Source organism: Homalodisca vitripennis, unplaced genomic scaffold (assembly GCF_021130785.1).
Source record: "Homalodisca vitripennis isolate AUS2020 unplaced genomic scaffold, UT_GWSS_2.1 ScUCBcl_163;HRSCAF=1458, whole genome shotgun sequence".
NCBI classification, from domain to species: Eukaryota; Metazoa; Arthropoda; class Insecta; order Hemiptera; family Cicadellidae; genus Homalodisca; species Homalodisca vitripennis.
This window is the reverse complement of record NW_025776293.1, coordinates 31,789-47,073: the sequence shown is the minus strand read 5'-3', so window position 1 is coordinate 47,073 and position 15,285 is coordinate 31,789. Positions and strand designations below refer to the sequence as shown.

The window sequence follows — 15,285 nt, the reverse complement described above, 5'->3', positions numbered from 1 at the left end:
TGCGGTCAAACTAAGGGAAATATAGTAAAAAGTCACTGGACCTTTTTTGTAGGTCATCTTATTTCCTAAATAAAACGTTAGTCTTATTTTGACCTCCGACCAATGGTTTCGCCGCTATCGACCCCAAAAACAAAAGTTTTGCGTAAAAGTTACAACAAAATTGTACATAATCACGTTTTTCGGCCAAACCAATCGAGATAGGGCAAAAGATTACTGGACCTTTTCTGTAGATCGCGCAATTTGCTAATTTGATGGGTCAATCAGATTTGAGCTACGACCAACGGTTCGGCCGCTATCGGGCTTGAAACATTATTTTTATCGAAAAAATCTCTGGAATTTCAAATGTTCGAGCGTTTTGTCGCTTAACCATGGAAGATAGAGCAAAAAGTCATTAGACCTTTTTTGTAGTTCACTTCATTCCTGACCATGAATTTTCCGTCAGATCCGAGCTAGCTCCAACGGTTCGCCCGCTATCGGGCTTACAAAAAATGCCTGCAGGGGTGAAGAATGCGCGATTTTTTGGGAATTTTTTTGAGGGGTTGAAAATGAAAAATTCTCACTTTTCGGGATTTTCCTGGTGGTTACACGTGGAAAGCTATCTGTGTACCAAATTTCAAGTCTCTAACTCATCTGGAAGTAGGTTAGAATTAGTATACGTGAGTGAGTGAGTCAGTCAGTTACACATGCGGTTGTATATACAGGGTGATTCATGAAGTTCTCCCCCCACTTCTACAGCACATTGTACTAGTAAAAATAATGAAAAAATGTTATATAAACATAGGTTTGAAAACGCTTCGTTAGCGAGTTACAGCTAGCGAAAGATTTCGCCTGAATTCCTGGGTAAAGAGTAAAATAAAGCCATACTGAACTTTTGGAAAGGTTAATTAAGTAAGAAATATCGTGGATTCTTATGTATTTTTACCTGATAAAGCTAATAAAATAGGTTTCAGAACTGTACCTGTAGTAGTTTTTGAGGGATTCAGGGTTAAATGCAAAAAATTGGGGCACGAAACAATGTTTTTTTAAGTTTGATGTACAATAACTTTGTTAAATTGGTAATAAATACATAAAATCAACAAACATTAATTGTAGAGAATTTAATTCTGAGAAAATTGATATAATCAAAGTCTAAAATAAAACAGAAATAAGTACCAAAAAATCGATTTTATTCAGTATAATACATTACTAGTTTTAAGCAAAATTAATCAGGTTGTGCCAACCGTACGCACCTTTTTATAATAGATGTTCGAAAATGAGGCCATCATTATCAATACATTTTGCAGCACGTTTGTGTATTGCTTTTGTTGCGTTTCTTAATTTTTCAGGACTTCCCTGTATCTGCACAGCCGAATCCATAATACGGGCAATTAATTCATCACGAGAATTCACTTTTGTCTTGTATACAATGTCTTTCATCCATCCCCAGATGCAATAATCCAATGAGGATAGATCTGGTGATCTTGGTGGCCAAGGGTGAGGCCCTCCACGACCAATCCAGTGTCCAGGAAATTGATGATTTAAGTAAGCAGAAACGGCATGTGAAAAGTGGGGAGGTGCTCCGTCATGCTGGAAGTACAAATTTTGTCTGAGATGTAAAGGAACATTCTCTAACAGCTGCGGCAACTCTTCTTGAAGGAAATGCAAATAGAACTCAGCATTTAGGCGTCCAGGTAATATGAAAGGTCCAATCAGCCGATTGTGCAAAAGGCCACACCAGACATTGACGCTAAATCGGTGTTGAAAGTTCTGTTCGACTACCTCATGTGGATTTTCTTCTGCCCATGAGTGTTCATTGTGCAAGTTATTGACACCATCCCGAGTGAATTGTGCCTCATCCGTAAACAAAATACGCTTGTAGAGTTAATTATTAGTATTCAAAAAGTTGCAAAACTCCAAGCGAAGCGGACCATCCCCTAGCTGTAGATGTTGAACCTTTTGTTTATGAAACGGATAAAATTTGTTTCGATTAAGTGACCTCCACACCGTTGTCTGCGAAACTCCTATCCGCCTAGAAATACGTCGTGTACTTACACCTGGACTGCGATGAACAGCATTAATAACAATATCATCATCGAGTTGGACAGCTCGTTCATGATTGGTTCTAGTACTTGGTAGTGATCCTGTTTCCCGAAGAGTACGAAAAGTTCCTGAAATTGTTTTGGTATCTGGAATCCTCCTATTAGGGTAACGTAGTTCATATTCTCCTACAGCAGCTCTAGCATTACCATTACAGTAACCCAAAATAAAAACCATATCAGCGTATTCCTCTGATGTAAATAAGTAAGGCATTTTTTCGCTGAATAAACAATTGAATTATAACTCACAGAAAAATTGCATTTAATAACACGATTCACAGAACCCGATCTCCTGCTGTAGCTTGCAAAACACCACTAATACACAGTTCTAACGTAACAGTACAGAATACCATTGTTGATCAGCTGTTATTCGTGCGTTACCAACTTAGAAATTAATAAAACAAAAAACTGCATTTCGATGATTAGTAAACAATAATGGGAAAATGTTTGCTTCATTTATTTTCGAACATTTGATGTAAATTTTTATTAAAAAAAAAAAAAAATACAACGTAATAAAACATGATATTTTTATTTACAAACAAATTTATTTAACAGTTAATCTTGTTTTCTCAATTTATCTCATCATTAAGGAACAAACATTTTGTTTTTGTTTTATTTTAACTAAATACCGTACGGTATTTCTTTACAGCTAGTAATGTATTATACTGAATAAAATCGATTTTTTGGTACTTATTTCTGTTTTATTTTAGACTTTGATTATATCAATTTTCTCAGAATTAAATTCTCTACAATTAATGTTTGTTGATTTTATGTATTTATTACCAATTTAACAAAGTTATTGTACATCAAACTTAAAAAAACATTGTTTCGTGCCCCAATTTTTTGCATTTAACCCTGAATCCCTCAAAAACTACTACAGGTACAGTTCTGAAACCTATTTTATTAGCTTTATCAGGTAAAAATACATAAGAATCCACGATATTTCTTACTTAATTAACCTTTCCAAAAGTTCAGTATGGCTTTATTTTACTCTTTACCCAGGAATTCAGGCGAAATCTTTCGCTAGCTGTAACTCGCTAACGAAGCGTTTTCGGACCTATGTTTATATAACATTTTTTCATTATTTTTACTAGTACAATGTGCTGTAGAAGTGGGGGGAGAACTTCATGAATCACCCTGTATATTAGATTTTATAAGACTATTTGCAAATTACTTTTGGTTATAAAAACTATTTCACTCCATCCACATAATTTTCCAAAGGTAAAATAGGATCTTGTTTGGATCACATGTGAGAAGAATTTTGGGGAAGTTAGAGCAGGGATTTCTGTGTTAAATTAGTAACAAGTATAATTTTAATAATTTACCCTTGAGATAACGATTACAAGCAGCCACCATGAGGTCTCTCCTCTCCCGGTAAAACTTCTTCACCTGTTCAATGTGCTGTAGATAGCCCTCATGGTCCCAAGACTTCAGGAGTTTACTGACTATTACCTTAACACATGAATAATATTAAATAGGGTGTTCATATAATTTGGGGATATATTTTTAGGATATGGTTAAATAGGTAAAAATAAACAGATAAGACACTTTAACACTAATAGGTTTATTTAGCTATGCTGTTTGTTTGTATTTTGATTAAAACAATCATTCCTCAAAAACAGTAGGATTTAACTTTCTACTGAAAGAAAAAATCTATACTTAATACTTTCAAAATAGCTATGATCTACTTTCGACTGAAGTGGATTGCATGAGTAGTAAAAACAAATTTTAAACTGCTAATTCAAAATTATTACTGAAGTACTGAATTATCAAAGATAGGAGGAGGATTTTTCTGTTTGCACTTTGGAGATAGATTTGGGTTTCAGTACTCACGGTTACTGACTTCCAAACTGATATTTCAAAACTTTTTTATTTTTAAAATTATTTACAATTTTTGTCAGACACTGAATAGCTGGTATGCTGTAGTTACATATTTGAGCATTATTCTTTTTGAAACTTTGGGTGTGAATGTGGGGTTTAGTTTTTACATGTAACTCGAGTTAACATGTGACATTTTAATACTGAATGTTGTAAAAAAAAATATGTTGATATCATGGTAGAAACTAGAAAGGAATTGTCTTCTACCAGTTTTGTTACTGTGAAGGCATAAGCTCTTGCAAGCTAAATTAGCATTTTTATCATTCATGTTTGACTTGTTTGAGCCCTTTATAAAATAATTTCAAGATGATGTACCAATGGTCTTTTTTCTACACAACATGTTACATTCTGAACAAAAAGTCATTATAAAAGAACATCTAGAGAGTATCAAAAACATTTTTGTTAACGTTGATTTAGGAAATGCTAAGAAGTTCATTCCTAACAATCATATTGACTTAGGGTTTTTTAATAAAGATGTATGCGAACTTGCCATGCCTCAACTGATTTAGAAAAGATAAATATAAGGAAGGCATAAAAACATAGAATACTAATGGTAACCAGAAAACTGACCCCTTGAAATATACATTTTCACATGATATCACATGTTTGGATCCTAATGTCATTAGAAGTGACTGAGTAAGCCTAAAAAGGTTTACAAAATGTTTAAAAGAATTAGTCACGAACTGGTGGTTATCTGGTATCGGTGTATATTATACTATGAGGCAGTATATAGGATTATTTTCTATTTCCGATATCAAAGAAATGTGTAAACATTACATAAGAACTCAAACTCAGCTGGATAAATTCTTTATTGAACTTCTGGACATTGTTGAAGCTGAGCAATTTAAGGAGTTGAAAAGCTTTATGATTCTCATATTGACCATGTTGCACAGAAATGCTTCAAAAATGCTTTTCTGTCAACAAAGAATGTTTAGAAGAAAATCTACACAAAGAAAACTTATTCAGGTAAATTTACGACAGTTTAAATTCAGTAAGTGGGTTGAATAATTTGACTATCACGAAAAGATTTATTCAGTCCTCAAGAAATGTCCATGCTATCTACAATGAATATCTTTTGAAAATAAAGAAAAGGAAGGAAGCAGGAAGAAAAAGAAAGAAAGTGTACTATACAAAAAAAAAAAAAACAAACAAAACAAAGAATTGGAAGCTGATATAAAGCTAAATTTTAACTGAGGCCTCCAGAAGAACAGCTGAATTGGAAGACAAGTTTTATGTGAACAAAAATAATTGGCTTATTTTATGTGAAATAACATAATTAAATTTAAATTTAGAGCTGTGAAATACAGTCCGAGGTATTTTAAAACTGATCAAGTAAATATGCAGCTATTTTGTAAGAATGTTTAACTGTGTGTATATTGCAATAAGCAATTTTGTAACTACCAAATTCATAAATTTTATTACTTAAGTAAACTAATGTATGTTATTTTAAGCATTGGATAATTAAGTGTATGTGTTGTGTGAATGCATTAGATTACATAATTACAAATTTAAGTGTTTGAATTTTATCTTTACGATAACAGCAATTAGGGAATTAGGGTGTTTTACTTGTATGTGACTAAATATAGTCTTGCAGGAGGGGAGGGACTGAGATATTATCTTCTTACCACCTGATGACTCATTTGTGTTGAGTCAGTTTCCATTTTCACTCTGGGCTCTTGGATGGAACTATATCTCTCCACCCTCTCTTGCTCAAATAATGCTGTTTAAATTAGCTATATAATAAAATTATCATTCCCCACTGAGTTGTATAAATAAATTTTAATAAAAAATCTCTGTTCATATGGTATACATCTGCTTAATACTATAATAATTAGTATGAAATTTGTATAAATAAATAGCATTTTTATTCTTGATAATGTAAAAGTAATGTTCAATGTAAACTCTGAATGTTTTTAGCATTTCTATTTGATTTTTATTGAAATTTTAAGCCAGTGGGATTGAGCTCAAAGGATCAGATTTCAAAATCATTTCTCAGATCACATGCCTCATTAGGATTGTAACTGATTTCTGGTTCAGTAGTTTCTGAGCTTTATTGATCAGACTATGTAATACATACCTGAGCCACACCTGCGGTGTGTAGAGTGGATACCTGGATGTGAAGCTCTATCTGTCTGATGAGAGGAGATGGTCCTGTCACAAAGCCCACTCTGAGGCCAGAACTGAGGATTTTAGAAAAAGATTCAGCTCGAATTACCCGGCCCTCCACGTCCATCGACAGCAGACTGGCCGTGTCCTCCTGTCATACAACCAAAGCATCAGAAACACATTTAAATATTTATATCTGTAATTTATCAACCTTACTTCTTTTAATTTTCAGTGTGTAACAGTTTTTATTTGGAATAAAATGCTCATTTCTTAATATAGTAAACCAAAGTGACAAACTTATAGGATGTACAGTAATATTAGTTCTTAGGCTTACGCTGCCGGTGTCACGATAAACATGTACGTTTTCCGTTTTACACTGTGTCAAAACATTGCTTAACAATTTATTATATTCCTGAAATATTTTAGCACTGTGAAGAGCCATTTTCAGTCAACTGATGTTGAACCGAAATGAGTATAATTATGATGAATGGTATAAATATTAGAGAATCAACCAGTTGTCGCCTTTAGTTTAGTTTAAAACAAGGTGTTTTGTTTTAAATTATGAATGTGCAATTTTTCAGTAGAAAAAAATAGTTTTTGTACAGTAAACAGACCAAATCTTAGAAATACAACAAATCGCTAAATGTGATGCTGAGTGCAAATCTCCAGAATGGCAGAACCAAGCTAGCTAATTCTTTTTTAATGTTCGCTGAAGTCTGAGGGTGATTCTTGAGGAGAGAAAAATTAGAGAAGTTTTGTGGGGTAATTTTTAGTTCAAGAAAATGATGATAATATTTATGAAACATAATCTAAATTGAATTGACACTAAACACCTCGTCGTGCAAGAGACATAGTGTCGTAACTGCGAAATGGCAACTTTTCAGGAGAGCCCTCCAAAGAAACCTACAGCACATCTTATGCTGTAACTGCGTAAATGAGCAATAAAATATTACTAAGACTATTTCAATGTTCTAAAACATATCTTGCCATGGTTTATTAACCATTAACATTTGATATTTTTCTTTTTCTTCTTTTCTACAGCTGTTTTAAGCAGATACGACTGTATGTCTCAAAAAAAGGTTTAGGGCTATGCATTTACAACACTGTTATTATTATAAAAACTTGCTTTATTTTACAAGAATAATTATTATTTTTGTATAAAATAAAATAGTATTGTAATATAATATAAAAATAATATTAAACTCTATATAACAAGCTACCCATACTTTGGGGAAAACTAGTGTGACAGAATAAAAAATACTAAGTATGTCATTAAAAATAGGAAAATTCTAAAGAGGTAGGATTAATTTGCGCTAATTTTATTGTTAGGCCTAATTATAACACAGACTACATACAATATAATTATAATGAAAATTTTGTTTAAGGAAACATCAAACAGTGAGATCACACTACATTACTAAAATTATAAAATGATTAAACCTAATTACAAATAAAAAGACACTACATTGACGAAAAAATTGCATATCAATAATTCATTGTTCATCCATCAATGTCCAGCCACTTTATCTGTTCACTTATGACGCAAGTTTTTATAGAACTGAACATTTTCCTCTCCTTTTATGATGGGAGTTGATCCAGCACAAAGTCCTATTAGGTCGGCATACTTTTCTCCACTAAGCATCGGCTGGTTTTTCTTGTAAAGTTGTTTGGGCTTCAAACCTTTCAGAGTTGCATCATGTGGAATTGTTAAACTTCTGTATTCTTGAGTCACGTGGCTAGATTTAAAAAAGATTTTGTTTGGCTCCTTCTTCAAAACCATGTACTCCACCATTGTCGGCCAGTTCAGCTTAGCTCCATTATCATCAGATCGCACAGTGAGCACCTTAAGCATTTTTCCAAGTCCCAAAAAATCCATAAAGTCTGATTTTAACTCAGCTGGAACAAAGACATTACCAGCAGTACTCAATGCCGAATTTATCGCACTGTGCGCGGAATCACCTTCATTTTGGCCGTGATAAGGCTAAAAAAATTTTAGTGAAATGAAGGAGATGTTTTGTGAGTTGCTCACAAAATGTAGTAGCATAGTAGCAATGCCTGAGTTTTTGTTCTGACCGCAACATCCATCGGAGAAACAAAAATACTTCCTTTACTTTGTTGCGATCAAGACTTGAAAGGTACTTGAACAAACAAGTGCCAATATCAGATGACCCTCTTCGGCCTTGGCCCTCATGCCACACATAACATGCACAATCCTTTGTTTGCAATGTCATATACGGTTAAATTGAAATTAGTTAATCTTCTGTGATAGAAAAGTTGACTATCTGGTGCTATAGGAAGTAGAATGACCTGCTGCAAATCAAAAGCGGCACATACACAAGTTTCATCAGCCAGGTTAGCCTTAAAATGCCTTTTCAATTCCCTCACAGCCTCTTTTTCAGCTATATGAACTTGATATCTATTTTCAAGTTCTGCTTTTTTTCTTTCATCACCGGTCCTATACGAATTGCAAAGGGTGCACTGGTCCTTTTTAGGATGATGAAACGCTAGATGCATGTCTCTAAACCCCTTCCAGTAGGTATAATAACTAGTAGTTATCCCTTTACTCTTATTTTCATTGTTAAACATTTCTACCATTTTGTAAAGGCTCAGGTCAGGATGCAAATACTCCTGTGATGTGGATGCACGGCAATAATGTGATTCCATGCGAGGGACTCGATTAATATGAGTCCTTATTTCCTCACGCACAGTAGTAACTCGGTTTTTCAAAGCTGTTGGGCGACCGTCCCATTTTCTCTTTTTCAATTACGCCTGATTCTCTTACCTTAGATAAAGTTGTACGGACAGTTCTATCCGATATGCCCAGTGTGTTCAAAACCAATTTTTTACACACAGAGATTTCTAAGTCCTTTTTTGGTAAAAAGTATTTCAAGGTGTATTTCCTCCTCGAATCTTCTTTACCACTAGTTTTTCTCTTCGTTCTAGTCTGTTTCACATACCTGGCTATGAACTCCCTTTGCAACTGAAGACTACCAGTACCATAAAAGACTTTCATAATTTGTTCCCTTTCTTCTTCAGTAATTTTTGAGCATTCATGCAAAACTTTTTCACATATCTTTCCATTGCACCTTTCTTTCAATTCATTCCTCGCAGGCACGCTTACGTTTCTCTTCACGTTCTTTTGCAATTTTCTTTTTTTGCGTTTCTTGGCAGTCTCCTTCCTGATACCATCTACTTCAAAGGATTCAGGGGTAGGACAGATTGAAATTATCACAGATTCATTCTGACCAGTTTTCACAGTAGGCCTATCAGTTACATTTGGAGTTGCAACAGTTTCTTCTTCAATTTTGTGATCATTGCGACAAATACTTTTATCGAGATGGTTGAAACAAAGATATATGTAACACAATGGACATGCAGCATACACCTCATCCTTAAAAATGCCTATCTCACAGCTATTCAGTTGCTGATCATGTCTAGGGTTAGATTGTTGTTCATCATAACCTTGGGTAGGCTTCAGTTTTTTTAACTAATGAACCACCTTCAAGACAAACAGGTTCGAGAATTAAAAGTAATTTATGGCCATCACCACATGGAACAGCTGTGTGATCTTTGCACAAAATACGAAGGCAATGATCACATAAATTATACTAAATTATACTGACCTGCCTATGTATTTGTGTGAAATATCTTGTGGCCAATAAATTATTCTATTCTATTCTAAAGAGTAAACGTCTTTACCGCAGCATTCAATGGAACATGTTGGAAAGTAATCTGGATCTAACTCATCATTTTCATTGCTTATTGTGTTACACTTATCAATAAAATAGTTAGACAGTGTAATCTCATCTTCACTGTCCGTGTTTGTAGTGTATTTAGTGTGAGAAGTACTAAGTTGGTAGGTATCCATAGTGATATTTAATGTCTGCACCAGTGATGTTGGCAGTATGTATTGTCAGGCGATGTAACATACGATGTGGTCTAAAAGAATAAAGAACGCTCATAGGCTGCTCTCCTGTGACGTCACATCACGCCACTACCCTACAACCAACGGTCCAAGCTGGCCAGCCAGCAGTCCACCCGGAGTCCACCACCAGACACCGTCATGTAACCTCCGCGTCCCGTCCGTTCCTTTACGAGCGGTCCTAGAGCAATGTTACTCTAAATGTGTAGTTTAATTATTCTTCCCGACCCATAGAGAGTACAGTGTCGACCCGCATACATTACAGTGGCGACGAGGAAAACAACTGCAACAGTGAATTACAGTGATTTAGTGCGGAAGGGCAACAAGCGTAATGAACACGTGCAAATAACCGCGAATGTGCAAGGACATTCCGGACATTCCAACGGTCGGGAGTAGTAAGGTACGCCGATCGATATAAACTATTCTTGGTGTAAGCAGCGCACAAGCTGATTTTAATCGTTGCAATTAATGCCGTTAGACGATTATTTTTACCGGGGACATTTTAAACAGTTATTACGGAGTGTACAAGAAAACAAAATGGCAACTATCGGGTCTATGGGTTATTTTGATAGTGCGGAAGAATCGTGGCAGTCTTATATAGAGAGATTTGAGTTTTTTATTGATTGTAATGATATCGATAATTCAAAGAAACTAAGCACTTTGTTGACAGTTATGGGTGTAAGGACCTATACGTTACTGAAAGACTTAATTACACCAGACAAACCGTCTGACAAGTCGTACAAGGAAATTGTGGACACTATAGCGAATCATCTGCATCCCAAGCCTTCTTTTATCACGGAAAGATTTAAATTTAGTAGGCGGAATCAATTGGATCATGAAACGGTTAGCGATTATATTGTGCATTTAAAACAGTTATCTAAGTATTGTGAATTTGGTGATAAATTGCCAGACTACTTAAGGGACAGATTAGTCGCGGGTCTGCGAGACCAACAGATACAGAAAAGACTTCTCGGGGAGGAGAACCTCACTTATGAAAAAGCCGTGCAACTAGCTACTGCAATGGAATTTGCTGAGAAGGGGGCGGCCCAGATGACAACTGCAGGAGGACGTATTCACCGGATGCAGAGCAGCGGGTCGATACCGAAAAGGACACAGGCGGCGAGCATCGCAGCGAGACGGTCATCGGACGGCGGGAAGGCGCTGGGAGACATCACCTGCTATTGTTGCGGCAAGCGAGGATCACACACAGCATCGCAATGTCGGTTTCGTGAGTACACGTGTAATCATTGTAAAAAGAAGGGACACCTTGAAAGAGTTTGTAGATCGAAAAATTATGTTAACAAACCTAATGAGAACAAACCAAATGTTTTTACAAATAGGTCTAAGGAGCTTTCAGCTAAAGGGAAACAGTTTTACAGCAATAAAAAGCAATATGTTTATAAAGGTAGGCAGCACTATGTAGAGGAAAGTAAAGAATCAGCAGAGTCCGGTTCAGATAATCACTGGAAACATAAAGACAATGACGATGTGTATGACATTTCCAATCTATTTACGGTTAAAGAAATAGAAACTAAGATTAATAAAATTGAGCCAATAACGGTACAGTTATTAGTGGAAAGTAAGGAAATTGTATTTGAAGTCGATAGTGGAGCTTGTGTTTCAGTTATGTCAGAAAAAGATTGTAAGACTAAGTTAGGAAATATAAACATGTATCCAACTAGCTTAGTATTAAGTTCATATACACATGAAAAGATCAGGCCTTTAGGTAAGGTTATGGTCAATGTACAACATAAAGGTAAAGAGAAACAATTAGCTTTATACATCGTAGCTAATGGGGCTAATCCCTTGTTAGGGCGTGATTGGATGCAAGCATTAGATTTAACAGTTAGAGTGCCTAGTAATGTAAACAATGTACAGTCAGCTGATCGCACGAGCATGGTGGGGGTTGTGCCAACTGCAGGCGGCAGCGCGGCAGACGCATGCACGCCTGTCAGTGGAAGCCACAACACACCTGTAGAGGTAAACAAACAAACATCTGTCAATCCGTCTGTTGTCAACAAACAACAAACAAGTAGAATTACTGTACAATGAGTTTCCAAATGTATTTACGGATAAGTTGGGATGTTTTCAAGGGTGCACCAGTTAAATTAAAGTTAAAAGAAAATGTAGTACCAAAATACTTTAAACCTAGGACGTTACCTTTTACACTTAAAGAAAAAGTAGAAGCCGAGCTGACTAGACTAAAACAAGAGAACGTTATTTCACCAGTAGATACCAGTGAATGGGGGACTCCCATTGTACCAATTATTAAGGCTAATGGGAAAATAAGAATTTGTGGGGATTATAAAATAACTGTAAATCCTTTCTTGGAGGTAGACCGACACCCGTTACCGAAAATTGAAGAAATATTTGCCAGCCTACAAAACGGAGAAAAATTCTCTAAAATAGATTTATCTTCAGCTTATCAGCAGCTTAAACTAGATGTAGATAGTCAAACGTATTGTACAATTAGCACACACAAAGGATTGTATGCTTACAATCGCCTATGTTTTGGTATCAGTTCAGCACCGGAATATTCCAGAGAATAATAGAACGAACATTACAAGGTATCCCGGGGGTAACTGTATTTTTAGATGACATTCTAGTAACAGGTAAAAACAATGAGGAACACATGCATAGACTTAGACTAGTGTGTCAAAGACTTGAAGACAATGGGTTCACAGTGAGCAAGAACAAATGTAAATTTTTTCTGTGACAGTTTAGAATATTTAGGTTTTGTTATCAGTAAACAAGGGTTGCATACCGCACCTAGTAAGGTTGAAGCAATTGTCAAGGCACCTGAACCTCAAAATGTGACACAGCTTAAAGCCTTCCTTGGTCTTGTTAATTACTATTCACGTTTCATTCCTAGGATATCCACTATTTTAACCCCAATGTATCAGTTGTTAAGAAAGGATACCGATTTTGTATTTAATTTAGCATGTAAGAAGGCACTACAAGAGATTAAGCAAAAGTTAATCTCTGCTGAAGTTTTAGCGCATTATGATCCTGCATTACCACTAGTGGTAGCCAGTGATGCTAGTCCATATGGCATTGCATCAGTTTTGAGTCAGATTCAATACGACGGTACAGAAAGACCTATATCATTCGCAAGTAGAGTGTTAAATAGCGCTGAGAAAAACTATTCACAAATAGATAAGGAAGCATTAAGCATTGTATTTGGTGTTAAGAAATTTAGTCAATATTTATATGGTACACAGTTTTTGTTAAAGACTGATCATAAGCCTTTAGTGGCTATTTTTGGACCAAAGAAAGGGTTACCTGCTTTCGCAGCCAGTAGGTTACAACGATACGCTTTGTTTTTAAGTGGTTTCCAATATGAGATTGTGTATGTTAAGTCCCAAAACCATGGCAATGCCGATGGTTTATCTAGATTACATGTAAATAGTGAGATTAAAGATGAAATCTCGGATGATGACCTTAATATTAATGTCATAGGTACCTATTTGCAGTGTTTAGCTGAAAATGACATACCATTAAGCTATGTAGACATAAAAAGAGAATCAATGGTAGATAGTGAAATCAAAAAGGTAATATCCTATGTAGAATTAGGTTGGCCTATTGTAACTGAACCAGATCTAAAGCCATTTGAAATTAGACAGTCGGAATTAACCTTGGAGCAAGGAATCCTAATGTGGGGGTACAGGGTGGTAATACCTAAAAGGTTCAGAATAAACATTCTGAACGAATTGCATACTTCACACATAGGTATTGTTCGCATGAAGGCATTAGCCCGTGCATATGTATGGTGGCCTAATATCGACCGGGACATAGAACAACTAGCTAACAGCTGTGCAGCCTGTTTGGAGGAACGAGCAAAACCGCCCAAGGCTTTCCTGCATCATTGGAATGTTCCGGAACGAGTTTGGTCTCGAATTCATATTGATTTTTTTGGACCTTTTCAGTCCAAGTTATTTTTGGTGGTAAAAGATGCGTACTCTAAGTGGCCAGAGGTGTTGCCCGTTGCTTCAACGGCAGCTGTTCACACGATTGTGAAATTAAGGGAATTATTTAGTAGGTATGGTATTGTAGACCACATAGTGTCCGACAACGGACCACCTTTTACCAGTCAAGAGTTTAAAGAATTTTTGATGTCAAATGGTATCAAACACACGTTTTCACCACCATACCACCCAGAAACCAATGGTTTGGCAGAACGGTCAGTCAGAACTATTAAAAATAAATTGAAAACAGCTCTTCATAATTCCAAGGATTTAGAATTAGCTTTGAGTAACTTCCTGTTCACTTATAGAAATACAGTGCATTCTACTACCAATCTATCGCCAGCTCAATTAATGTTGGGCAGATCGCTAAAGTCTAGGTTAGATTTAATTCGCCCAAATGTTAAAGCAATAATGTCAGATAATCAAGAAAAACAACGATTGTACTATAGGGGTAGTAAAACTAGACAGTTAGCTATTGGACAACCAATCATAGCCAGAGATTACAGAGGTAGAAATAAGTGGATACCAGGTGTGGTAGTTTCACGATTAGGACCAGTCACGTATTTAGTTGAACTGAATACGGGCATGAGGTGGAAACGACATATCGACCAGTTGGTAGGTTTACAGTGTAGTCCGGAAATGTCTGAGTTGACAACAATGCCTAGACTCCCAGACGCAAGCGTGGCAACAGAGCACACGCAGGAAACGATCGATATACAGTCGCGGGACAGAGCGAGCGCAAGGTCGCCAGTACTTTTAGCAACGACCTTGCCCCCCTCTCCGCAAAACCATAACAATAACAGAAACGCTCAGGGGCAAAGCCCCAGCCCACGTACAAATGTAAACAATAACAGTTCCAGCGTTTCACCCAAACAAATGACACCTGTTAGACGATACCCACTAAGGGATCGTAAACCTTTAGTCAAAATGGACTTGTAAATACAACCCAATTGTGACTTGTATATAATTAATATTGTTTAAGCATTATTATTATCGATTTGTTAATTGTGTTCATTCAATGTGTTATTAATTGCTATATTCTGATTTATTGGTTTTGATTGAAGTGTTTGTGATTTGTGTTAAATGATTATATTGAGTTTGTATTTTGTTCTCTATAATCTATACTTACAAAAATAAAAGAGTATAATGTCAATTTTCTTATTCATTGTAATTGATTTAAAATTGGAGAATTGTAAAACAAATTGTAATTGATAAATTTCTAAAATTGTAGGGGACTTATGTATTTAAGGGGGAGGATTGTAGTGTATTTAGTGTGAGAAGTACTAAGTTGGTAGGTATCCATAGTGATATTTAATGTCTGCACCAGTGATGTTGGCAG

At 35.7% G+C, this 15,285-nt stretch overlaps 1 protein-coding gene across 1 annotated transcript in view; it reads right to left on the bottom strand.

Moving 5' to 3' along the window:
- LOC124370425 (kynurenine/alpha-aminoadipate aminotransferase, mitochondrial-like) overlaps nucleotides 1-15,285 on the bottom strand; it is a 39,302-nt gene that overhangs the window by 5,215 nt on the left and 18,802 nt on the right. Inside the window, exons 5-6 of the mRNA XM_046828709.1 lie at nucleotides 6,031-6,210; nucleotides 3,401-3,527 (exon numbers count right to left, since the gene is read on the bottom strand). Coding sequence (XP_046684665.1) covers nucleotides 3,401-3,527; nucleotides 6,031-6,210 — 307 coding nt within the window. The remainder of the gene's footprint in view (nucleotides 1-3,400; nucleotides 3,528-6,030; nucleotides 6,211-15,285) is intronic.